This window comes from Hermetia illucens, chromosome 2, assembly GCF_905115235.1.
Source record: "Hermetia illucens chromosome 2, iHerIll2.2.curated.20191125, whole genome shotgun sequence".
Classification (NCBI taxonomy): domain Eukaryota; kingdom Metazoa; phylum Arthropoda; class Insecta; order Diptera; family Stratiomyidae; genus Hermetia; species Hermetia illucens.
The window spans coordinates 10,248,462-10,275,684 of NC_051850.1; the positions used below are offsets into that span (position 1 = coordinate 10,248,462).

Sequence of the window (27,223 nt, forward strand, 5' to 3'; positions counted from 1 at the left end):
GTGCACATAATCCAAACATCTCTAACTTTGGTTGGGGCGGTCCGGATTCGAATCCTACATACAATTTAGCCAATTCTGATTTTCCCGCTGTTTGAATGCTCCGCAACTTCTACTATAGCGAGAGTTCGCTGAGGTGATACCGATTCGGACATTGGTTACCTCCGGACATTCGCGTTTAATAGCCTCTTCTACCTCGATCTTTTCTATGCTCCAGAGAGCATGTGGATTCCAGACTGGAACCAAAGCTTTCTCTCCCAGAAGCCCTTTACCTACTTCACAGAACGTAACTTTATTTGTTGTTCTCGGGCATGTCCGACTAGGGCTCCACCACCCTTTGTTTTTCGAATGGAAGACACTTTCGCTACTTTCCATCCTTCGTGTCCGCCTTGATTTTAAGCAGAGGGTTTCCTGATGACGCGGCTTGTTGTTGTCTCTTATCCCTCTTCGCCTTCTTCTTTTGAGCCCTGGAGAGCGCCTGAGTGAAATCTCCTTCAGATTCCGCTTCCTCCTTTTGTTTTTCCCCGTTTCGCTCTGCAACTTGCTGTCTGCTATCCGTTTAACGCTCGGGTTATTTTCACGGGAGATGCAGATGTTTCTGCTTCTTCCGTGTTCGCCTGTAGCACGAAATTCTGTCCAGAAGCTCCTCCATTTCCATTAGTCCGTTTTTCATCCCTTTGGTGACGTTTTTGTCGAAGAACGTCGCAAATCGCATGCGCTTCACAACTGCCGCGCATTTCTTAATAAGCCTTTCCTTTTCAGCTGTCGCCAGAGTACTGGTCAGCGCTTTCACTCGGCTTATTCAGCCCTTCGAAGTTCGAATATCAGGAAATGTTCATGTTCGAATAAATATCATTTAGATAATCCCATTATTTTCATGTCCCCAGGTGATTACTCGCACTACAAACTCCCATCAAACAGTGAAGACGCACCTTAAACCACCTGACCCAGAATCTCAATATCAAATGTGCAATGAGCGAGCATTTCTCCCGTCTCTCTCAGCTCTCGGCCGCTGTAATAAAGCAAAAACGACAAAATGCTCAGCTGTTCAGCCGACTTTCAACTTTGACAGTTCGCAATCGGTACACGGAAAATTGTTTGTTTTCTTTTTAAATCAAATCCGAGAGGAGGTAAGTGGGAGGCGCTTCTTAGCTGCTTTCAAGAGCACTGGCCATTAGTGGCCACCTCACGCACCATTTGCTCACATTGTTTTCTTTTCTCCTTGCCCAAAGCACAGATGGCTACCAAAAAATCGTCATGCACGTCAATAACAGACCTGAACGAGGACTGCATGCGACGCGTATTCTTTTACCTTCGTCTGATAGACAGACTGAAGTTTGGCCTGGCCTGCAATCGTTTCGATGAGATATTCGCCACCTGCCTGCGCAAGGACGTCTTTATCATGCGCGAATGCATCCAAGCGTTTACCCTGGACGAGGTGAAGCAGATTTTAGAGCGTTTCGGACCCTACATCAGGCGGCTGAGTCTACGGCAAACGATAGACAACAGAAACATTGACTTCTACAAGCTGATCCCACACTACTGCCACAGCATTGAGACGATAGAGTTGCAGCGCAACCTCAAGCCCACTCACGAGGAGTTGGACGTCTACAAGGACATCCTATGGGCGACCAAGGGCCTTCGGTCAGTCCAAGTGTTCCAGAACAGAAAGCTTGACCGCGAACTCAGGGACAGAGAGATCGTCTTCTACCACCTGTGGGGGTGTGCTTTATGCCTGATGATCAGTAACCTCACGACTCTGGAAACCTTGCACTACTCCGACTCGTCCCTGCTGGGGTCTGACCTCTGCAAACTCAAGAACCTGACAGAGTTGAACATCGCGTACTGCAGCAACTTCAACTCCTCCAACTTTGTGGAAATCTGCCGCGCAGTGAAGCTACACACGCTGAACATCAACAACTGCACGAAGCTGGACAATGCAGCCCTGGACGCGCTGGTCGAAACCCAGACCGAGCTGCAGCACCTCACGATAAGCAACAACCTCCTGGCGCACAACTACGAGGTGATTGGGCGCCTGGAGAGCCTTAGCCAATTGATTTTATTTGATAAGAATAGCAAAAAGCTGTGCGAGTTAATGTACGAGCTCAGCAACTGCCACCGGGACGACCTGGACACGTTGAAAATCAGCTCGAATTGCATCCTCTTCGACTCCAAGTTCCGCCAGCATCTCCTGTCGTTTCGTAATTTAAAAGTTTATTATCCGTCGAATGTTGTGCTGCCCGACGATGACTACTTAGTGGAAATTGGCACAAAGTTTCCGAATTTGCTGAAACTGAAAATTTGCGTTAGCGCAGTGAATACGTGTGAGGGGTTCGTGTGTATGCTGAGGCTACTGAAGAACTTGACCGAATTGATTTTGGATTATTCGTCAGATGAAAGTTATAAATTCGACTTGGATTTTTTGCGAAAAATTATAGAAGTGAGACGAAGTATGAACTCAGGATTGTTGACGCTGCACCTGCTACAAGGCACGGTTGCACATGATGTGTTTCGAGTGAGTATGAGTTGCTTAGGCTCCAATTGCTTAAACCTTCCCTTCAACTACCTAACCCTTGTCCGTTTTCTCTTCTCATTCCAGTCGAGGGAGTATCGAAGTAATTTGGATATAGTAAATTTAAGACGACACAAACCTCAATATATTCACCGGATATAGTCAAATGTATTTTGTTCGGAAACGTAGACCGAATCCACAAAACACACATCATTCGTCCTGTTCGGATTTACTCGAATACGAACTCTAATATTCCCGTTTAGAGATTATTTTGATTTTTCGTTTTATTTAATAAGCGCAAAAGATATTCGATCTTTTGCTAATGTAAATTAATCTTAAGGTTAAAAACTGTAAAATAAAGAGTAAGGATAATACTTAATGAGCAAATAGTATAAAACGCATTTCCTTTCCTTTTTCCTAACTCTACGCAGGTCTTCCAAAGTGTATGCCCGCCAAACCGACGGATCTACGCATGACGCCTTCTAGTCAAAAAGGTTGGGGAAGCTTCGACAACTTGCAGTCCTCCCTTCTATTTCCAAGGAGAAAGCTGAGTTGACAATAGTTATGATAGCTTCGAACTAGATGCATCTGGCCCGGTATACATAACCGGCGGGAGTCGTCTGATTTGGTGACTGGGTCGGGCTCCCGAAATGGACACCATGACGTCGAGACTTTTAACCGTGGGGCGGTTCGAAATCTAGACGCCACGATGCCCAGGATCATGGTTCTTCTCGCTGTAACTATTTCGCGACAATCAGTGGCTACCACTTCAGCAGGTTCGCGTAAGTAACGGATGAAGTGGACTGAGGAAATGGACCTTTTTATCACCCGCCCCTACTACGAAATAGGTGCAACATCTTCCCGCTCCTTGTATCGAAGATTCGTCGAGCGTTTCTCGCAGTACGGCCATATGACTATGCAGCGACCACTACTGCTTCCTTCACCGTCAGGTTGATGTCACCGCTGAGGTTCAAGATAGATTCCAAATGGCGTGTACAGAATTTTCACAAATGGATCCTTTACATTGATTAGGCATTACCTGATTCTATGCATTTCCGGCAACTCCTAGAATTCGACTATGGGCTAATCAGTCACACAGTCAATTGGGTATTCTGGTGAAGTGGCGGCTGTCAGGTTACACGGTCAAAAGATTCGCATTCTTGTTATTGGTTTGGGTGACCGAAGAATCCACCATGGGAAAATTTGTCTGGAATGTCGGTGTGACTCATTAAGACAAGATATTTGTAATGGTAAAATGGGCTTGCGTGATGGCCAATGACAATCCTGAGTGGCCAGAGACGACCAAGAAAGGATAATAATAATCGTTGGTGCAACAATCCATATTGGATTAGGACCTTGAAGTGTGTTAGAGCACTTCATTCAAGACCGTAACGGTACACTAGGAGGCAATGTGGTCAGCATTGCGCTCGCCCGAGATTATTACCCTGATTTAACTCAGGTACTCATTCACAGCTGAGTCGACTGGCATCCGACGTCAAGTCACGATACAAATCCCACTGCCACCAGCGTGATTTGAACCGCTGCCTTCCGTATGACAATCCAGTGCTCTAGCTACAGAGCTATTCGGACACTCACAGAGAGGATAGCTATCCCAAAAATCTAAAAAACTGGTCCCCTCCCCCGGTAGGCAGCTGAAACAAGCGCAGGTGCAGCATCCACAACAGCCACCACAGCGTCATTCACGGTCACAGGCAAGGATGAAATCGTTTCCGGAGGATTCAGTCTAGTACCAACAACAATGCTTGACGATGCAACAGCACTATCAGCAGCAACATAATTAACAAGCGCATCATCAACAGCCACAGGCTCTCCATTATCAACAGCATCATGAAGATCATCTTTCCCTTGGGTCGTTCGCTTCCGCTAAACGATATCCTCCAGAATAGAGGCAAGTCTCACTACCGTGGCCATACGGGTGCCGCCGTTTTGGCGAAGGGACGCATGATTTTTCCAACTCGAGGCCCAATCTACTTTGGCTGACGTGACAGCGGATGCCGTCCTTTTTAATTACGCGTTGCCCGGGCTGGACGAAGAAGCAGTTGGGCTTGTTTCCGATGTCTTCGAGGATTGCTCTTATAGGTGGTTGAAAAAGCAGCTCGTAAGACGGCTATCAGTAAGTGAGATAGCTAAATTTAACCGCTTACCGACAGAGTTAACGCTGGATGACCGTGCGCCAAGCCAACTAGTTCGTGAAATGAAGCGATTGGGTCGTGATAAAGTCGATACCGAGCTGCTACAGTATTTGTTTCCGGAAAGCACACAGACCATCCTGACGTGTGTGTATTCGGGATCTATGGATACGCTAACCGTCATCGCGGAGAAAATCCATGAGGTCTACATGCGACCCATGTTTGGTGAGATGTCCCCCCCCCCCATGTTAGACGCGAATTTGCTATCCATGCTAATAGATACCCATAATAGGTCCCTCGTTGTCCCCACAACTTCCCCTAGATCATCAGAAAAAATCTCATCCTGCTCACCCAGCACTCCTGTTGGCGATGTTGCCGATGAACGTTTCTGCGCACTTCTCTAAAAATATCGCGATATCACCACCGAGCGTAGTCTCTGTGAACCTGTTAGGCACCATATCAACACTACTGGCTTCCCATTTTTCTCTAAGGTGCGTCCATTACCACCGCAGAAGCTCGCTGTTGCGTGTAAAGAATTCGAAAAACTTCTTAAGCATGGTATTTGGGGTATTTTCCTTCCTTCCCCCACATGGTCCTTAAACCCAATGGCGAATGGAGACCTTGTGGCGACTACAGACGTCTGAATGCTCAGACCATTCCAGACCGCTATTCCATACCACTCATCCACGAATTTACGCACTCTATCGTGAATTGCCGTATTTTCTCGACTTTGGACTTAGCCAAGGCATATCATCAAATTCCTGCAGCTTCCGAGGGCATTCCGAAAACGACAATATGCACATCTTTCGGACTACTCGAGTTCACTAGGACGACTTTTGGACTGTGCAATGCGGTGTAAACCTTTTAGAGATTCATCCGATCTGCGTTGCGAAACTTCCACTTCTGTTTCGTATATTTGGATGATGTTCTGGTCGCGTCTTCCTCTGAGTCCAAGCATTTAGAGCACCTCGAGTGCATTTTTCAACGTTCCCTGAGACTGGTCTAGTTTTTAATGTTGAGAAATGCAAATTTCTACAATCGCAGGTGAGAATCCTCATCCACTTGATTACTCCTGAAAGCGTCCAACCGGACTCAGTCAAAGTGCAAGCGTTTTGGAGCTTCACGCTTTCAAAAACCGTTAAGGATCTCAGAACGTTTTTGCGCATGTTAAATTTTTACCGTCGTTTCTTGCCCAAAGCTGTCCATCATCAATCAATCCTTAACGCCTTCTTGTCTGAACCGAAAACCAAGGGGTCCTGCCTGATTGTATGGTTTCCAGAGGCTGTCCAGGCGTTTGATACCACCAAGCAACAACTGGTGGATGCTATACTTCTGGCATTCCCTCAGCATGATGCACCCCTATTCGTTGATGCCTCAGGCATTACCGTAGGTGCTGCTCTTCACCAAAAAGTGAATCAAATTTGGCAGCCGTTGAGCTTCTTCTCCAAGGCAGGTCGTTTACATTATTCCCTTCGCCAACTTCGGTACTTGAGTTTTCTCAGCCAGATCACTTCCGACATTCAACAGGTGTCTGAAAAAAAACGTGGTTGCTGACGCTTTGTCAACATCGCCGCCACCGTCGATTTTTCAGCAATCGCATAGACGTAGAAGGACGACGCACTTTTTCAGAGCTAGAGGACCAACTTCAGTTATACATTCAGTGATTTTCCAATCTTCGGCTCAACATTCAGTATATACTGCGAGACCTCAGACAAGGGACCAAATGGCCTTGGTCAAGAGGGCAATTTCCGAAAGGAAATACTTTACTCTGTTCACGATGCAGCGCACACAAGCATTCGGATAACGAATCGGTCAGTCACCACAAAGTATTTTTAACAGTCCATGAACAAGGACATTAATTTCTGGGCAAGACAGTGGATTCCATGGCAGAAGTATGTGGGGAAAGAGGTAGGAGTGCTCCCTCGGTCCACCAAGCGTTTTCAAACAATCCTCCTCGACATCATTTGAACTTTACGAGATTCGCACAGTTTCAGGTATTACCTCACAATCATCGAAAGATTCACGCGGTGGCCTGAGGCAATACCTCTAAAAGAGGCCCTCTGTTGAGAAAGGATTCCACGCTTTGGTGTGCTGGCAATTGTAATCACCGACCAGGGAATGCAGTTTGAATCCTCCCTTTTTTCAGAGTTGGGCAAACTCCTCGCCACCGGATAATCGCTTACTACCTGCAGTCTAATGGAATGCTCGAAAAGTGACACAGGACGCTGAAAGCCGCTATAATGGTCCAAGACAACCCCTCTTGGTCGCAGGTCCTGGAACTCGTTTTTTTGGCCTCTGAACAGCCAATCACGAAGAGTTTTCTACAAGTCCCGCGGAACTGGTATACGGGGAGATTCTGAGACTCCCCAGTGATCCTGTTCTTGACACCAGGTCGGGACTCAATGCTAAAGGTCTGTTGTGTCTGCTTAAGGACGTAATGCCAAAATTGAAGCCGCCATCACCCCCAACCACGCAAAAGCCGTGACTGACGCGATTGTAATAGATGCGCAACGGTCAATTTTCATAAAAGTTTTCTATAAATCTTAAGTAGTTTCATTTTCATATAAATTACCTATTGTACGCTATATTAAATAAAATAAGCTTAATTTATGCGGTCGCTTTGTGTGTCGTCCGGTTAGTGAGACCGAAGTTCACTGGTCCCTTCAAAGTCGTTCTATCCGGATCCTACTGTATTTGCATTAATTGCGCATTCTTGTTGATAATCTTTCCGCTTCAGTCGAAAAAATGGGAGAGTATGGTCGTGCCTTCCTGTTGGGGAAGTTTTTCGCAGTATGGAATCTACCCTTTTATTCCCAAGTTGAATTGACAGCAGTTGAGGTAGGTACGAATTTGTAACGTCTGGCTCAGTAAAGATAACCGGCGGGAGTTATCTGACTTAGTGGCTGGGTCAGGCTCCCGAAATGGATAGCATGACGTCGAGGTTTCTAATCATGAGGCGGTTCGAAGTGTACAGTCTGCTGTAAATGGGGAATATTGTTATCAATTAAAATTTGCCGGTTCCAATATAGATATGAACATATCGTATGCAGGACTATCAAGTACAGCTTGCGGTTCATGTTGGTAAACCTGACATGTATCTATCAGCTCCCCCACGCTAGTATGCAAGGATTTGATGGATTATAAAACATACAGCATAATACGTAGCTGTACACCGAAGCTTTCAATAAACATGGACTGCGATCATATAAATCCCACCGATTTCTAGGGTTATTACATGACTGTTTAGGTTTATCGTTTCTTGTCTATAAAAGAAATTTAAATATGACATTTCTGTTAGGAATCAACAAAAAAGTATTGAAAGATCTTTCATGCGCAGAATGACATACTGTTTTAGAAACAACATTAAGATTTTAGATTATTTACAAATAAACTCAGCTGTGCGGCTAGCTCTTGGGTCTAGTGATAAGTGATAGGCGCTTGTCCGCGGTAGGCGCTCTCCGGTCTTTGCTGCTTCGAGCTGTTTCCACTTCACTGCAACGAGAAATTCATCTTATCGTGATTTTCCCTGTGATGAAGCATTCAAGGAGTGCGTGGTAAAGTAGTTATTCTATGGTAACTATAGTGTAGACAATATGCAAACATTATTGGGGAAAAGAGAGTAGGATGTCACGAGGGTTGCTAGTATTAATAGTGTTTTCGAAATGATTTTGTTTAAGATACGAAAACTTCTTCTGAGTTCGTTACTTATAAGATTGTATTTTACAATTTTCTAAGGATGGTATGTACTTTGTGAGATATTTTGAATTAGTTCAAGGCTTTAAGACCCTTAACCTTCAGCGTGATCTTCATATATATATGGTTAAAAAGTTTATTTATAAACCTACCCTATTAGGGTAGCACGGAATGGAGGTAAATGAGCGCACTCTCGGAAGTAGTTTTTAAAAAACCCAAGTATATGATATTTTGTGATAAATAGAGACTAACTAATGATGTACTACCTTGAACTTGTTTTTGAGACAGAAGTATATTTGAGGGACTTCCTCCGATCACCCTTTTCTGATGATATATGCATGGGGCAGATGAAGTGGCTCTGCCACGAACCCTCACCGGAGGTGGTACCATGGGAACCGGGATGGCCCTCTGAGAGCATATGCTCCAGGAGAATTCCTGGAGGATGTGTTCTCGGCCCGGTTATTTGCGGTTGGCCCCCTAGTGGGAGTTTCATGGTGGTTGTGGTTATGCCTACATCGCGGGCAGGGCTCCTCGGAGCTCAAGCGTGGAGTTGCGCTGTACAACTCGGGTGCCGAACCCCTTAGTTGCGGCGTAGGTGTTAGATAGGCCTCGCATCCACTGGAATGAATGCTGAGCCTGCACTCAGTATAAACCAGGACCGCTGTGCTTGCATGGCGGGGCTCTGATTGTGGTCCCAAAATCAATCCGTGTCCGAAGAGGAGTCTGGGATTATGTCTTCACAGCAGGTACTCACGTTAAACCCCCCAGGACTTTCATGCCCTTATAAGCCGGTGCTCAGAGGTGGCGGTGAGGAAGACGGGGCGGCAACCCTGTCGGCCAAACCAAAACCAAGTGGCCGAGGAGAACCTCCATAGTGGTGGCACCGGGAGACGCTGTACTCACTTTGGCTTACCGGCCGTGATGCAGTAGGCGAATGCTCCAAAGGCCTAATCACGGCGATCAGGCCCGATTCTGCACGGGCACCCATCTGAAGTAGCAATTTGGTCAGGAAACCTTACCAGGGGTATACTGGTACCATGGGAACCGGGATAGCCCCTGGACTCTCATACTTCGGGTTAACTCCTGTTTTATGTGAGTGCAGCTCGGTTGTTTGCGGTTGGCCCCCTAGTGGGAGTTTTAAGGGGGTTGTGGTGATGCTCCAGCGAGAAGAGACCTTCGGGTCTCGGCGTGGTGTTGCGTTTCAACACGGGTGCCGTACTCCTTAGTTCGGTAGAGATTTAGGTAGGTTTTGCATCCACCAATATGAATGTTAAGCCATGCACTTGGTATAGACTGGTACCCTTGTTCCTTGTCTCAGCGGGGCTTTGATTGAGGTCACAAAATCAATTCGTGTCCTAAGAAGACCGTGGAATTAAGTCTTCCAGACAGGTGCTCACGTAAAACCCTCAAGGACTTAACTGTCCTTAGACACCATTTTACATTATGATCTTATTCTACTTATATTACCTTAGTTTTGCACGTTTTTCGAAAAAATCGAAACATTTTTATTAAAGGGGAGGGGGGTTGTGAAAGGAGTTGGAACTTCATTTCTATTAATTTTGCGACCACAGCTGCTGAGACGTGAGCTGGTATGTTAACGTGTTGAAAAAGAACTTTTTGCGGGCCAATGGTGGGCGTTTTTCTTGCAGCTCGGTTTTCAAACTGTCCAATAACGATGAAAAATATATACTTGTAATATTTGTACCCTTTTCCAGATAATGGATGAGGATTATTCCTTGCGAATCTCAGAAGATAGTCGCAATAACTTTTCTGGCCGAAGGAACTATCTTCGCTTTTTTGGTGCAGATTCTCCCTTGATAACCTATTGTTTAGATCGTTCCTTAGTCTCAGGAGTGTACTGTTGATACTAATTTCATCCACAGTGATGAAACGACGCTGAAAGTCCTGCGAATTCATCTGGAATAACTGCAAGCCGTCCTTGCAACACTTTACACGATTTCGCTTCTGGTCAAGGGTGAGCAATCGCGGCACCCATTTTGCGGCTAGCTTTTTCATGTCCGAAATTGTATGCAAAATATTTTATATCCATTCATTCGAGATGCCCAAAGCAGCCTCAGGCTTCTCTCATCCATCACCATATCATGGAATCTATCAATGATTTTTTGAGTAGCAACCTCAGCAGGGCGTCCAGAACGTTCAGCGTCACTTGCGCCCATCTGGTCACTCCGAAAATTTTGAAACGTCTCAATAACTATTCTAATCAAAGGTTCAGAGTCACCATAATGTTTATCTAGTTTCTCCTTAGTTTCCTGAGGCGTTTTGCCTTTCATGGGGTAAGCACTGAAATCGTAGGAGAGCAGGTGAAAGGTGGTGGATATACTGTCTTTTCTGGGCTGGTTATTAAATGGTTGGGCACTCTAAAAGTGTGTTCAAAGTTTTCAGTTCATCTTCAAGCGCCAAAGGAGTCGTTAGTCACCTAAGGAGCTGCCCTTTATTGCCAAGAGGTTCATTGAAATTTATCCAATCCGTTTTCTTATGATTCCGTCTTCGCATTATAGACTGTCCGCTCCCAATAGTCAGGTTGAATTCTAGGTTTCGATGATCTGATAGTGAAACCTCGTCTAGCATCCGCCGGTGTGACATCAACTCCACCACTTTTGAAGTACAGATTATTAGGTCAATTACTTTACTTCTTCTCGGTCCCACGAACATAGTGGCCCACCCTACGTTTGTAGTCATGAGACTAGCTGAAGTGTTGAATGCATTTGCTACTGCCCCAACAAATATGTTGAGCAATCGCATCGCAACCTATTAAGAGTTCGAGACCACTTGATTCTGCATACGCTTAGTTCTTGCGTCGGTGGAGGATACAAAGTAAATAAACGGAGGCTCTACTATGATGTTTATCCTCTTGCGATTAATTTCATATTGTACGATGACCGTGTGGCGCGGCAGGATCTGCAGCATTCGAAATTTATTTCGAATGTTGCGGATGCGGACGGGTAGATGGCGCGGAACTCTCCACTCACTCATTTTCTGAACGCACCAGGGGAGTGGAGAATTAGCGGTGGAAAAGTGCCGTTGGTTGGGACAGTAAGGACCGCATGGAAATAAGTCGGTCTCTTCTGTTCCCAACCGCGGCGGCGAACTGATCTTTGTTTTTTTCTTCTTCTATTTCGCTATTAAATAAATTTATTTAAATTTGAAAATTATCTTCAGAAGTAAATACCTAGAAATTATAATATCGCTTAGTATAATTCAAGTCAAAGATTGTGATCAAATTAGAACAACCGTAACTAAGTCCTGGGAATAGAACTATCTCATCATGTTTGCCTCTAGCCGTCTTGAGATCAGGACACAAGCTCTCGTTCTTATAGATCTGTCATCGTAGAAGATCCTAGCCCCCTTAACTGATCCAATGCTACAGATCTTATTAAATCGTACCCATGGCTCTTGCGCCAGACAAATGTAGGGGCAGTCCTGCAGCTCTGTCAGCTTCGCTGCCAGCAGAAAGAAGGAGGCTTGTGCATGCTGCAGGTTAATTTGACCAATCTTTATGGTTTTCGACATAAACTTAGTCTAATATGTAATGGAAAACTGTTAGAAGTGTACGCAGCAATCCGCGAGTGACGGTGTTTCCCCTACACCGTATTCCACAGAATCGATCCCTTCGTGTCTGATTTCTCTGGGAAAAGCCGCTCTTGGGGGAATAGCAGTTCTATGTCCTCATCCATGAAAGGCCTCGTCTCATCCCGCAGAGCATTCGACTGCTTTCCACTTAGCAGCTTCACTGGTTTGCGGTGTCCGGTTTGCATAGATTCGATCACTTCAACTGGCATCAAGTCAGTTCCGTTCACGCCTCTGGTTTCCCTTTCTTCCGCTTGTTCCGTGAAAGATGTAGGAGAATTTACTAGCAGGTAAGATTCACTCTGAATTTCCTTCACCAGTGCGAACCCCCATACGGGTGTTCCACCACTGTATGCACTATCCTCCGCGGGCAGCTCCATTGTGGGAGAGGGCACCGAAGATTATCGTTATTCCCCGCTCTCCAAAATGGAGATGATGCTCTACAGTTTCCTAATATGATTAAATTTCAATCTATCTAGGAAAAAGTGGAGCATCATATGGTGACTTTCCCTGAGCACATTCAGACTCTTTTGTAGATTTGTCCTTTTTGGCATTCATGAACTTTACCCTCCATTGTCCAAAGACCATGTTCGGGATCTGTTCACCCAGCATGCGGATGATGTTCTCTGCCTTCCTTCGAGGGCCCGGTAACTAACATCCGATATGTTCAGTCCTGCGCAGCTCAGTGGTCACAATAATGAACTTGGGCCGACGGCCACAACTCAAAGCCGGGATTATCTGCTGCTGCTGCTGTTAAATCTTGGCTTCCTTTCAGGTTCCAGCTTTTTTTCCACAGACATTCCCAGGGGATGATAAATTGCCTGTCTGACATTTTATCATCCTTGGAGGAAATTCCCATGGCAGCGGCCAGAACTAAGGCTGCAGCTCGCTCATACGTCCTCTTCCTTCCCGCCTTCGTGTTCGTATTCCTATGGGAGGGACCAGCTTCATTGAGATCTCTCTTGCTGATTTGATCACCTCCCAGTGATTCTATGTACTGGTAGACGGCAGAAATTGCCGACCTACGGAGGGAGTGTCATAAGCTCCGCCGTTTGGCACAACGTTTGCATGCCAATGAGGAGATATGTGTCATAAAGGCACAGTATAGACCAGTAAAAAGGAGGCTTTGCAGCGCTATAAATACATAAAATAAATAAAAGCAAAGCTCGCGGCTGGCAGAACCTTGTTAACGAGGTGAATGAGAACCCATGGGGAGTTGGCTATAAGCTTGTTACCCGGAAAATCGGGGCTATTAAGTTCCGACCAGATGGATCGCATTGTGCAGGCATTGTTCCCCGAACACCTTGTACGGGTTGATGTAAGTAGCGCGGAAAGCGTCGAGGATTGTCCCTTTTCACAATGAGAGAGCTCGAAGAAGCGGTTGTCACTATGAAAAACAGGAAGGCAACAGGCCCTGATGGTATCCTGGCGGAAATTTATAAACTGGAATTGCTGCTTGAAGCGTTCAACGCTTACTTGAAGGAGGACATTTTTCCTTGTCGCTGGAAAGTGGCCAGACTCGCGTTGATCAGTAAGGGTAAAGGAGGCCCGGATTTCCCGTCTGCATATCGATCGCTGTGTATGCTTGACACGGCCGGAAATGTGCTCGAGAAGCTCATCAGGAGTAAACTCATTGAAGTGATCCGCATTGGCGGGATCAGAACAGGGAGATCCACAGTGTATGCAATTATGGAGGTCGTAGATGTGGGTTCATCTAGCCGAGGCACACAGCCGCCCGTCCCGACAGATAGTGCTCCTCATAACGCTTGACGTCAGAAATGCCTTTAATTCCGTAAGATGGACAGATCCCTGCTCTATTAGACGCTGGAGGGCTAAAGGAGAATGGAAATCACGTCGGGAGTAGCACAGGGATCCATCCTAGGGCCGGACCTCTGGAACGCTTCTTATGATAGTCTACTGAGACTCGATATGTTCGAAGAGTCGCCCCTTGTTGCCGGACGCACTTTTGAACAGGCACAAAGCAAACTTGGCATATTTATACGACGGGTAAGCTGATACGTTATTGCTCACGGTTTCAGCCTTGCACTGGAAAAAACCGAAGTAGTCATCTCATCCAGAAAGAGAATCCCGACCCTGCGTCCCATATCGATCGGCGAGTTGACTATAGAGTCAAAACCAGCGGTTAAATACCTTGGTTTAATGCTCGACACGAAGATGAGCTCCTCCGAGCAAATCAAAGCAGCAGCGGACAGCGCTTCAGCTGGAGTCGTGGCCTTGAGTAGGCTAATGGCGAATGTCGGGGGCCCTATATCAACTAGGAGATGTCTCCTCCCGTGGCAAAATGAGCAAAGGGACAGATGGGCTGCGCGGCTCATCGACAATTTAGAACCGTGGTTGAACCGAACGCACAGTGAGATTGATTACTTCCTTACCCAACTTCTAAGTGGGCATGGAGGTTTTTAGTCTTACTTGCACAGGATTGGGAAGGCGCGATCTCCTGATTGTGTGCTCTGCAATGAAGTGGCAGACAACGTTGAACACACCCTTTCTCTTGCAAGAGGTGGGAAGGCTCCCAACGCCGGGAGAGCGGGAAGGCTAGCCCGGTTCGAGGCTACTTCTCTGATGACAGGGCGCTGTTTAGTTGGTATTCCGACAGCGTACTATTGCGGGAGTCCAACACTCTGTGCGTAAACGCATTCACGTGGATGTAAGCCTTGGTGCGGAGCACAATAAAACCTTGGTCACCACATTCCCAATATGCTTCATCTTCCTTCGCAGTGCTTTCTTCTGCTGCCGGCTTGGGGCTTTTCCAGGTTCACGATGTCCGGGCCACCTGGATCCATTTTCACATACCGGCGTTAAACCAGTAACGTTCACGTCACCAGCCTCCCTTTCTTCTGCTCCTCCCCGTAAGAGTGAAAGAGAAGGTTCTGACAGGGAGGATTCACCTTATAATCCCCCCTCCTTAGTGGCCGAAGTTCCCTTCTGCCGAGCCTTCCTCTTCCGTTTACGGGTAGATTTGGGCTGTAGTACTGTGGACCGGCCGGCCGTAGCCGGATTTCCAGTTTCTCCCAAGTTGAAAGTTTCCGTACTTCGCCGTAGGCACTTGGTTGCAATTGACGTTGTAATTTATACTTTTAGTTATCAAATTAAGAATAACCAAATTTTTCTCCTTCACAGATGACTTCATTTTCACAACCATCTTCCGAGGAAACATTATCAATACTGGACCTGAACAATGACTGCTTATTTCAGATATTCTTCTATCTTCCGCTAATGGAACGCTTAAAATTTGCCTATGCCTGTGATAATTTCGATGACATCGTTATAACATTCCTAAAATTTAATACATTCTCCGTATCTGAATGCCGTGAATACTTTTCAGTCGAAGAAGCACATCAGATTCTGTCAAGGTTTGGTCCATATGTGAGGCTACTAAATCTAGATGAAACCATCGATTATTCCAACGAGGAAATCTACAAACAGATTGCAGACTATTGCTACGACATTGATGCAATTGAGCTGCACTATCCTCTACGCTCAGAGTTCGAGTCGTATATATCGTCCGTTTATCGGATCCTCTCGAACGCCAAGGACATTCAAACCGTCCGAATAGAAAGGAAAATCTTCACTGATGATTGGCCTAATCCCTGGTATTATCGGGTGTTGGAGGAAAAGCTGTGTGATATGATTAGCAACTTAGCCGACTTGAAAAACCTGCATTTGACCCATTTCTACAAGGCATCTGGAAAGTACTTGAATAAGCTGACAAACCTTAAGGACCTAAATATCGAGTACTGCATAAACTTCAAATCCGAACACTTCATAACTCTTTGCCAATCCACGAAGTTGAAGAATTTGAACATTGACAATTGTACATTCCTCAATGATGAGACGCTGGAAGCTCTTGTCGAAACCCAAACTGAACTGGAACGTTTGACTCTGAACACGGAGTTCGACGCTCGTAATTTCAAAATAATTGGTCGCCTGAAAAGCCTGAAGGAGCTTGTGGTCTATGACTACTACGGTGGTCGTTTTCTAGATGAATTATTAGATGAAATCGTTGAACATCACAAAGAGGATTTCCGCGTACTTAAGATCTTTGCCAATGCACCGAATACAGTGAAAAACCATAGAGTTTTCCGGCAGAAGCTGTTATCCCTGCAGAAGCTAAAAGTATTATGCCTGCCATATGAATGCCTAACTGATAGCTATTTACTGGATATCGGCATGAAATTGTTGAAATTGGAAATATTGAGATTTAACATCGAAGAAGATCATCGACGTGGCAAAAACAATCGAGTTGAACGCATCGAAATCTCAAGGGCTTCAAGGAAGCTATTGCCCGCAATATGTGGATTTGTCTTTCGTGCGGAACTACTACGTCCTATTGTAGAGGCTAGGCGGAATTCGAATTCGAGGCTACTTATTATATATCTTGACATCGATAACATATCGGATAATCTTTATGAGGTAAGGATTATTTTGGCATTCAAAAGCCTTTAAGGATTTATTTTCGTAAGTACATAAACACGCTACTATTGTGTGCTTAAACCAGCTTTGAGCACTTCGATCCCTTACGTGTCATTATACGGATGCATGGGTCCGCACCAGATCCTGACAATTAAACAAACAATCGGGAAACAAGAAGCTGAACGCCCTCCTTCTATCAACATTAAATGTCCGAACTGGGACCAGCTTTCAAAAATACCAATCGAGATCCCACATCACTATATTTGGTGAAACAAATTTTACACCCCCCTATTCGGGGGCGTTCTCAATTCCCACCTTCGTACCAAATTTGGTGTCAATCAGTAGAACCGTTTCTGAGACAGACACGTGACAGACTGTAAACCGATTGTAATTTTTTTTTTGTTGGGGGGTAGGGTAGGTGAATGCATTTACGCACACAGTGCTGGACTCCCGATTCGGTACGCCGTCGGACTACCAACTAAACACTTCCCCATCGTCAGAGAGCTAGCCTGGAACCGTTTGTCACATTACTTCGGGCTAGTCCCCGAACTCTCCCGCCTTGCGGAGCCTTCAAATCAGGGAATTCCTTTCACCAACGGGAGAGGAGAGGAGGAAGGGAACTGTCAGTTCAAGGAGCCCCCTGCCATCCGGCTCCTCCACCGGTCGAGTTCTATCTTCTTAGCAACGAGAAGGGCCCGAACGTAATGGGCAACACGGTTCCACCTGTCAGCAGTACTCAGCATCTCTTCCACAATGTTGTCTGGAGAGAGATCCCCTGTGTTTAAATAGAGCTGCTGACGAACCCCATCCCACCTTCCACAAAAAAAAAATTATGGTGGGCATCGTCCACAACTCCATTGCAAAACACACAATGCGGACAACGCGCCTTGCCAATCTTGTGCAGGTAAGACTGAAAATTTCCATGCCCACTTAAAAATTGGGTAAGGAAATAGTCAGTCTCACCATGCTTCCGATTCAGCCACGCACCTAAGTTGCCGATGAGCCGCGCAGTCCATCTGCCTCTAGTTTCATTTTGCCAAGAGAGCTGCCACTCGTCTAGAGTGTGTTGCCGTTCTTCGTGAGCAACCACCTCCCTTGGCTCATCTCACTTGCGCTTGTATATGGCCTGACGCTCCCTAGCAAGAAGGGCAACGGGGATAACTCCCGCGATCACCATCACGGCCGGTTCAGAGGCTGTGCGGTACGCAGACGCCACCCGTAAAGCTCCCCGTCTCTGTACTTGCGCAAGGCGTTTACGATATACCTCCTTGTCAAGTGCGCTAGCCCATACCTCTGCGCCGTAGAGCAGGACAGACTGCGTTGAGCTCATCAGGAAACGTCGCCTACTAGACGTAGGACCCCCAATGTTTGCCATTAGCCTACTTAACGCCGAAACTCCAGCCGCAGTCTTGTTCGCTGCTGCTTGGATTTGCTCACAAAAGCTCATCTTTGAGTAAAGAGTCAACCCAAGGTACTTTACCACTGATTTTGATTCGATGATCAACTCGCCGATCGATATGGGACGGAGGGTCGGAATTCTCCTTTAAGTCAGGATGACTACTTCGGTTTTTTTCCAGTACAAGGTTGAAACCGTGAGCAGTCATCCATCCGCTTATTCGTCGCATCAATATGCCGAGTCTGCTTTGCGCCTGTTCAACATTGCGTCCAGCAACAAGCGCTGCGACATCATCTGCCTAGCCGACCAGGCGCGACTCTTCTGGCATGTCGAGTTTAAGCAGACTGTCATAGGTAGCGTTCCAGAGGTCCGGCTCTAGGATGGATTCCTGTGCCTCCCCCGACGTGACCTCCATCCACCTTTGACCCTCTAGTGTTTCATAGAGCAGGGAGCGGTTCCTCAGATAGTCCCTCAAAATCCGTAAGAGATAGTTCGGCACGTTGAAGGTATTGTCTAGTGTGCCTAGAATGTCTTTCCATCTTACGGAATTGAAGGCGTTTCTGACGCCAAGCGTTACGAGGAGCACCACCCGTCGAGTTCGGCGGATATGTGCCTCTGCTCGTCGAACGGCGTCCACGACCTGCATGACAGCATCAATTGTCGATCTCCCTGCCCTAAAACCAAACTGCCGGGGAGATAAATCTCCGGCAGCGCGTATCGCTTCAGCGAGTCTACTTCTGATGAGCTTTTCGAGCACTTTCCCAGCAGTATCAAGCATACATAGTGAGCGGTATGAAGACGGCAGTTCGGGATCGCCTTTCCCTTTAGGGATCAGCGCAAGCCTCGCAACTTTCCAACGAGCAGGGAAAATGCCCTCTTTCAGGCAAGCGTTGAATGCGCCGAGCAGTACGTCTGGCCGGTGTTGGAATACCAGTTTGTATACCTCTGCTGGAATACCATCGGGTCCTGGCGCCTTCTTGTTTTTCATAGAGAGGACTGCCTGTTCCAACTCTTTTATAGAGAAAAGTGGACAGTCCTCTGCACTCTCCGCGCCGACGTCACCATCCCATACGGGGTGTGCAGGGAAGAGTGCCCTCACAATGCGGTCCATCTGCTCGGCCTTAAGTGAACAGGATTTCCGCAGAGCCCCGATTTTTCGGGTTACAAGTTCATAACCGAGTCCCCACGGATCCCCATTCACCTCGTCGATCAGATCTTGCCAGCAGCGAGCTTTGCTCTTGCTTATTGCGCTGCAGAGTCTCCTTTTGGCTGATTTGTACTCCATCATTATGCTACATGACTCCCTCCGGTCGCCTAGACATTGTGTTAAGCGGCGGAACCTGTGACACTCCTTCCGGAGCTCTGCGATTTCCACTGTCCACCAATACATGGAAGGTTTGCCGCGCCTCGATGTCTTCCTGGGCATGGAGGCTCCGCAGACCGTCGTTATCAGGTTCATAACTGAATTTACGACAGTGTCAACTGCGGCGCCACCGCCCCCAGGAGTACTCTTCAGCGTGGCCCCACCTGTTCCCAGAGTTTCGACAAACTTCCCGGTGTTCACTTTCGCGACGTTCCATACACAGAAAGATCGCCGGGGTGGCGCACACCGAGAGTTTGTGTCCAGCACTTCGAAAGCAATGTATTGGTGGTCACTTGCCGAAAAGTCTTCCAGCACTCGCCACCCGTCCACCAGCGACACCAGTGATTCCGACGCGAAGGTTACGTCTGGAATGTTTCCTTCGCAGCTTGGGCGCCGGAACGTTGGGGTGGATCCGGTGTTTAGAACTACCAGTCCTGTTCTCGCCACCATTTCCAGAATTCGTTTCCCTCTGGAATCTGTGTGAGGGATGCCCCATTCAAGTGCCCTAGCATTGAAGTTACCCCCGACCAGGATTCGCCCATCCGTGCTGAAGATAGCGTCCTCCAAAGCATCAAGCCTCCGACGAAAGTCCGGCGTAAGATAGACACTAAAAAACGTTATCCCTGGACACCGAATCCAGAGAAAGCCGTCCCCTAGGCCTTGGCCAAGAACCCCCAGGAGGGTGCCGTCCCGAATCCAGATGGCAGCGGTACCTGATATGTCTGGGTGCCATGAAACTGGGCCCTTGTTTCGGTACTGCTCACTGATGAGTACTAAATCAGCTTTGGTCTCCGCAGCGAACTGCGCTAACAACTCGTGAGCGGTTGCACTCCGCCGATTCTAATAAGGTAATAAGATTTGGTTTTACACAAAACCTTAAAAATTAAGTACAGACAAGTAGGGAAACCGGAAGCTGGGCGTTTCAGGTATGAAAGGTTTTGTGTATTTCTTTTATAACGACGTTTGAATGTGCATTTGTCCCATTATTGCGTACCAAGTAATATATACATATATTATATCAAAATATTCGCTTTCAAGTGATGTTGACATTCAGAGCGAAAGAAGGGATTTCCACCAAACTTGGTACAATGATTCTCTATATAATAGCCTACATTGCTGGGTAGTTTCCGAGAATGGGTCCGTTAACGAAATGATCACTTCCAACCCTCCACACTCCTCACCTTTCCAACAAATGTCAAAACTAAAACCGGCCTTGGAAAATACTATTTGAGACCTTTCATTTGATACCCCACATGACTATATTTGATGAAAAAAAAGTTACACACGCCTTTTGCATGTATAGGGACATCCCCCCCTTAAATTCGACGTAGAATTATGTAACTCACTGTATGCATGAGGCGTTCACAGTTCTCACCTTTCTACCAAATTTCTTGTCAATCGTTCTAACCGTCTCCGAGAAAAATGCGTGTGACAGACAGACAATAAACCGATTTTAATAAGGTTTTGTTTTGTTTTGTTGCTGCGATGGAAAGGCAAGCTCCGCGACGGATCACATCCAAAATCGATGCTTCTCCTGATACAGGTGTGCAATGAGGCGTGAGCTTTAAGGTTCTGGTCTGATTTGATGACTGAGTTTGGCTGCCGTAATGGACAGCAAAGCGTCGAAATCGCTAATCGTGGGGCGGTTTGACGTCTAGGCGATACAATGATCAGGAGCATTGCTCCGCCTGTTGCAGCTGTTTCGTCACAACCTTTGACGACCACTTCAGCACGTTCGTGTAGGCAACGGGTGAAATCGAGCGAGGATATGAACCTCTTTACCATCTGCTCCTACTACGATATAACGGCGGTGTGGGTACAACATCTTACTGGGTCTCAGATCAAAACCACTTTATTATTCGCAGCGCCATCATCAGGGAGCGTGTTCGACTTGTGGTCATGGCGGAAACTGGCGGCCAACAGTCGATGTGGGCAAAGACGGCATTAGCACAACACCACGCTGAACTGCAGGCGACAGTTTCAGTACTCGCCGAAGCAATCCTCTCCACGATCCCGCTGAGGTTCGGGACGAATTCCAAAGAGCGTGTATAGAATTTTCGGAAATGGATCCTTTGCATAGAGCAGGTATTCCAAGGCTTTATGTATCTCCTGCAACTTCGACAATTCTATGTTGATATGTCGCTGCTCCAACTACAATCACTAATATATTGTGGTGCAGTTGCGGCTGTCAGATTGGACGATCAGAAGATTCGCATTCGCGTTATTGGTTTGAGTGACCGAAGAGGTCCCCCCATGGAAAATTCGTCTGAAACGCCGGCGTGACCCACTAAGGCAGGACATTGCTAGGTTGACTCAAATCAACACTGGCAATGCTAGCAGATGGGTGAGAAATGCAGTGCAGCGGGTTTGCAGGAACTATGCCATCCCCAGTGAGACACCCGTAGTTCTCTTCTTCTGACACACTAAAGCATGCAGGATGTTACGATGGTAATGCGAAAGTCACTCCAGACGCGTTCAGAATGCAACGTATGGGTGGAACCAGATCTCTAAACGAATCCCACTTGAACCTCGGCGCAAAACCGGGATGTCTGGAATTCCTTAATAAGGCAGTCCTAGACCGGATGCCGATTGTTACGATGATGATGATTCTCTTGTCAGATTCACCTTCGGGTGCTCAGAGATGGCGGCGAGGAAGATGGGGCGACAACCCTATCGGCCAAATCAAAACCAAGTGGCCGAGGAGAACCTTCATAGTGGTGGCACCGGGAGACGCGGTAATCACTTTGGTTTGCCGGCCGTGATTCAGTAGGCAAATGCTCCAAAGGCCTAATCAGGGCGATCAGAATCGAGTCTGCACGGGGACTCATCTGAAGTGGCAAATTGGTCACGAAACCTTACCAGGGGTATACCCTGGTACCATGGGAACCGGGAAAGCCCCTGGACTCACATACTTCGGGTGAACTCCTGTTGTATGTGAGGACAGCTCGGTTATTTGCGGTTGACCCCCCTAGTAGGAGTTTCATGATGGTTGTGGTTATGCTCAAGCGAGAAGAGACCTTCGGGCCTCGACGTGGTGTTGCGTATCAACACGGGTGCCGTACTTCATAGTTCGGTAGAGATTTAGGTAATTCTTGCATCCACCAGTATGAATGCTAAGCCATGCACTTGGTATAGACTGGTACCGTTGTTGCTTGTCTCAGCGGGGCTCTGATTGTGGTCACAAAATCAATCCGTGTCTGAAGAAGACCGTGGGATTAAGTCGCAAGACCGGTGCTCACGTTAAACCCTCAAGGACTTAACTGTCAGATTCATCTGGTGCTTGGAGGTGGCGGGGAGGAAGAGGGGTGCAACCCGAACCAAAACCAAGTGGCCGAGGAGAACCTCCATAGTGGTGTCACCGGGAAACGCTGTATCGCATTGGTTTGCCGGCCGTGATGCAGTAGGCGAACGCTCCAAAGGCCTAATTAGAGCGATCAGACCCGAGCCGGACAAGGACTCATCTGAAGTGACAACAGTCACGAAACCTTACCAAGGGTATACTGGTACCATGGTAACTGGGGTAGCCCCTGAATTCACATACTTGTTATATGTGCGTTCAGCTCGGTTGTTTGCGGTTGGTCCCCTAGTGGAAGCTTCACGGTGGTTGTGGTTGCGTTTAAGTGAACAGAGACCTTCGGGTCTCAGCGTGGTGTTGCGTTTCAACAAGCGTGCCGTACTCCTTAGTTCGGTGGAGACTTAGGTCTTGTATCCACCAGTATGAATGCTGAGCCATGCATTCGGTATAGACTGGTACCGTCGTAGCTTTCTGCGGCGGGGCTTTGATTGTGGTCCCAAAATAATTCCGTGTCTTGAGAAGACCGTGGGATAAAGTCCATGAGACAGGGACACGTAAGAGACACGGGGACGTAACTGGAAAAAGCGAATGACATACCCTCCATGTCGGAAAGCCGCGGACCCTACAGCTTAGATTACACTTAGACTTTAGAGATGAAGCAACATTTTAAAGAAGGTCCTCAAGGGTTGGCCATTATTTCAGGAAATATCAATGCTTTGTATAAACTGATAATGCAAAATCATCTAATTTGGGAGTATATTTTTTCCAGACGTATATAGTATAACTAGCACACGTCATTTTAATGCCTTCAGAAATACTAATGGAAAAACCTTCTCATTTTCAGTGCCGGGAATACGTTGATAATTTGGACGTGATTAGAATCGAACCAGTATTTTAATGGAACGTATTTCATTAGAAAATGTTAATTTGATAATGTGATTTTTTTGTTTGTTAATTTTTTTGAAAAACGTTATACGTAATGTTATTATATTCTATTAAAATAGTATAAAAATCTGTACATTTGTTAATTATTGACTCCTACATACTTCCATGACGTCATTGCATTGATGAAATTCCACCATTTGCGAGTGAGATGGTTAGTCACCACAAAGGGCGTATATAGATTGCTCCTCCAAACAAAGGTGAAATCATCTCAGCCATCAAAGCACACATATCCAAAATTTACCGCATTGTCGTCGGCCCTTTTCTTTGTTTTACGTGCTGGCCGACTAAAAATGACAATGAATGGCGCCTCGCGGTAATTCAGATAAAGATGCTATGTCAGACCAGTGGGGCAACACGTCATGATCACATCTGTAATGAGGACATCTGATGAATATGGGTTTGCATCGATCGTAGAAAAATTGTCGTCTTTCATGGTATGGGCAATAACTCCCCGCTAAAGTTGGTCTGTACATCGCAGTCATTGGGAATCGACCAAGATGCCGACCGAAAGAACTATGGCTCTCTCGACTCCATCCAAATCAGGCTTATGGCCGAGCTGTTTCCGAGGTGAAATCGGAGAAATCCGGCGTGACATACTCTTGTAAGAAGAACTATGTACGTTGACCTTCGGGCCAGCTCCCGGTGGAGTTACTGATTAGAAGACGAAAGTGACAATATATAAATCACACTTTAAGAAAGCGTAATAACTCCATTGGTGGCTATGCGATCCACTATCCCAGAATGACTGATGGGTGGGTAGCCCTAAGAACATGTGAAGCAGAGCAGTATAGGAGGCACATAGGAGCGGTGGAGCGGTGGATAAAACGTCTGGGAGGCAAAAGGAAATCGAGGAAAATTGGAAATTTCTAGGACCCCCGGCTAGGAAAAATGGCCAAAATGAGAAAGCGGCGGATTGCTATGAACGATACTTCGTTCGAAAGGAGAGGTGGCCTTGATTCAGGAAGTGCAAACATTTTAACGCTACGACGTCGGGGAGGCAAGATATCGAGGAAAATCCATTGCCTGAGAGGCCCCAAAAAATCGAAGAAAATTGAAAATCTCCACGACCCCCGGCTAGGAAAAATGGGCAAAAATGCCAAATCGGCGGATCACTGTGGGTGATACCTCGTTCGAAAGCAGAGGCAGCCCCGATTCAGGAAGTGCAAGAATTTTAAAGCTACGACGTCGGGGAGGCAAGATATCGAGGAAAATCCATTGCCTGAGAAGCCCCAAGAAATCGAAGAAAATTGAAAATTTCCACGACCCCCGGCTAGGAAAAATGGGCAAAAATGCCAAATCGGCGGATCTGTGTGAGCTATACCTCGTTCGAAAGGGGAGGTGACCCCGATTCAGGAAGTGCAAGAATTTTAATGCTGGGACGGAGTTGAGGTAGTATATCAAGGAAAATTCAGTGCCTGAGACCGAGTGGCCTCACCCCTTTCGTATTGAAGACCCTAAAGCGTGATTGATTTTGATTTTTTTTGAAACTCTTCTTCCTGTTGCGTGTCCCTATTTTGACTTCTCAACTACTAGTGCACTTCCAGGAATGATGCTGTTCCTCGTTCCGGCGGTTTTAGACGTGCTTCAAGTTTCCAATTATTGGTCTGCTGGCGATCTTCATCCATCCACCCTTTTCTTTCTTGGTAAGCGATAATGTTTTCAGCAGCAATTAGTAAAACCTTGCTATAATATTCCCATCTCTGCTGTATCCTTTGATATTTTTGTGCCCGAAACGTGTATTGCTGATAAAGCCTGGTTATCATTGATTACTGTTCTGTTCGTCATTGCTAGTCAATTTGACCAACTTTCTAGGTTTTTGGCATAGCTTTGCCCTCTAAGTCGACTGTCGACTACCGCCTCAAATAATCAAAGAAAAAAACCATTTCTAATCTATATCAGAAGTCCCTATTGAAGGAGTTATTATTATTCTATTAAGGGAAAGTCGCACCGCGTCCTTGAAGAACTATTGTGCCCCTTTTACTGGTTATATTATACCTATTGATCATAGTATCTCAAGCAGGCCTATATCCCTCAGCAACCTTAGTATGTTCCCTACTTCCAGATCTTTCAGCTTTGCATCTGGTATTAAGTGTTCTCCCAGATGCCTCAACCTGGAGAACGCACTCAAACTGTTAGCAGCAGGGAGAGTGAGAATAGGCTGGGTTATGTGTCGCCTTAGGGAGCAGGTGGCGTTAAAACGGTGCTTTAGATGCCTTGGCTTTGGTCACATTGCGAAGGCATGCACTAGTCCAAATGACACGTCAAAGGAATGCAGGAGATGCGTAGTGGAAGGCCTTATCAACAAGGACTGCGGAGCTGACCCAAATTGTCTACTGTGCAAAGAAAAGGAGGGTGTGGATCATCGGCACATCAGAGCGAAGGTGAAGGGCATCCACATCTACAGCTGCTATGCTCCACCCAACGCCACCCTCGACGAGTATGAGCGGATGCTTGCCGCTCTTGTTTTGGATGCAAGAGGACGTTGGCCGATCATAATAGGAGGCGATTTCAAACTCCGCCATGCTATTAACATAGTATGCTGGTCCCAAGCCCAGGTAAAGGAGGAGGGTTTGAGGCAACGCACTCTGTACTATCCTCAGTAAAACAAAAATAAAATGCTGAGATCAGGGAAAGAGATAAATAGAGTATAGTTGGAGTTATTCTAATATGCTAAATCCTACCTGATCTCTCTTGGTGACAGGCCCCGCGACAGGTCGACCAAGAAAATGCATACAATGTCGTTACAAACATGATGATCGGATTAAGTCACAGGCCTCGGAGAAATGCTAGGGCGTCCACCTCAGTCGACGCGGCAGGACGGGCCCCGGTCCTGTCGAGAAATGGGCAAGGGTTCTTGACGCATGGACGGCGTCAGGACGTAAGCAAGTTAGTCCGCACACAACGAACAAAACAAATACGTGTCTGCACGCTACATGTTGGTACCCTAACTGGAAAGGCCGAGGAACTCGCAAGAGCCCTTCGGAAAAGGTGCATTGACATCTGCGCTCTGCAAGAAACCCGATGGTCTGGTTCCAAAAGCTGCGACATTGAACGCGAACGCGGTAAAAATGGCTACAAACTTCTCTATTTTCTTAACCCACACACTCAATATGGTGTTGGCATTGCCATCTCAGAGGGTTTCCGTGATGCCATTAAAGAAGTCGAACGATTTGATGATCGGCTGATGAAGCTCACCATTATATCAGCTGATCGCACTATTCACTTCTTCACCGCGTATGCACCACAGACAGGTCGACCTGATGCCGAGAAAGATGCCTTCTGGCAACTTCTCGATGAAAAGACTTGTCACGTGCCTGCTGACGATTACATAATCATTGCCGGCGACCTTAATGGTCATGTGGGTGAAAAGGCAGACGGTAACAGGTGCCATGGGGGAAAGGGGTTCGGAGCGCGCAACGAAGGTGGCGAGCGTATAATCGATTTTGCGGACATCCATGACCTTGTACTTATGAATACATGGTTCATCAAACGATTGTCTCATCTTCCCACATTTTATAGTGGGAACAATAAAACGCAAATAGGCTATATTCTCATAAGACGTCAACATTTTACCACTGTCACTGATTGCAAAGTCGTTCCCTATGAGACCATCGCACCTCAACATCGGCCGTTGATTGCTGTCCTGCGAATTAAGCCACCGATAAAACGGCGTGAGGAACGCACTGGCCCGCCGCGCATTAAATGGTGGCGATTTGGTGAGGAGAAAGAAGAAACGGTCTCACTCATACGATTGCCAACCATTACGAATGTGGAAGAATCATGGAACCAAATGAAAGACACGATCCACAAAGCGGCCTCTGCAACCCTCGGGGTCACCAAGCCGGGTAAG

The 27,223-nt window shown here is 46.7% G+C and overlaps 2 protein-coding genes across 2 annotated transcripts in view; both read left to right on the forward strand.

Annotated features, from left to right (window-relative positions):
- The first annotated feature begins 1,011 nt into the window (after positions 1-1,011).
- On the forward strand, positions 1,012-2,901 carry LOC119649962. The gene is made up of 3 exons (XM_038052398.1): positions 1,012-1,127; positions 1,235-2,512; positions 2,597-2,901. The coding sequence occupies exons 2-3, from the start codon at positions 1,235-1,237 to the stop codon at positions 2,669-2,671; spliced, it is 1,353 nt and encodes a 450-aa protein (XP_037908326.1). The 5' UTR covers positions 1,012-1,127; the 3' UTR covers positions 2,672-2,901.
- A 5,167-nt stretch (positions 2,902-8,068) lies between these two features.
- Positions 8,069-27,223, forward strand: part of LOC119647595 — a 39,802-nt gene continuing 20,647 nt past the window's right edge. Inside the window, exons 1-2 of the mRNA XM_038048616.1 lie at positions 8,069-8,232; positions 15,082-16,374. Coding sequence (XP_037904544.1) covers positions 8,230-8,232; positions 15,082-16,374 — 1,296 coding nt within the window. The 5' untranslated portion in view covers positions 8,069-8,229. The remainder of the gene's footprint in view (positions 8,233-15,081; positions 16,375-27,223) is intronic.

Excerpts from the sequence above, each read along its gene's own strand:
- LOC119649962 (XM_038052398.1), top strand. The coding sequence starts at position 1,235 with ATGGCTACCAAAAAATCGTCATGCACGTCAATAACAGACCTGAACGAG. Across the intron at positions 2,513-2,596 it reads TTGCACATGATGTGTTTCGA|TCGAGGGAGTATCGAAGTAA; the intron begins GTGAGTATGAGT and ends TTCTCATTCCAG.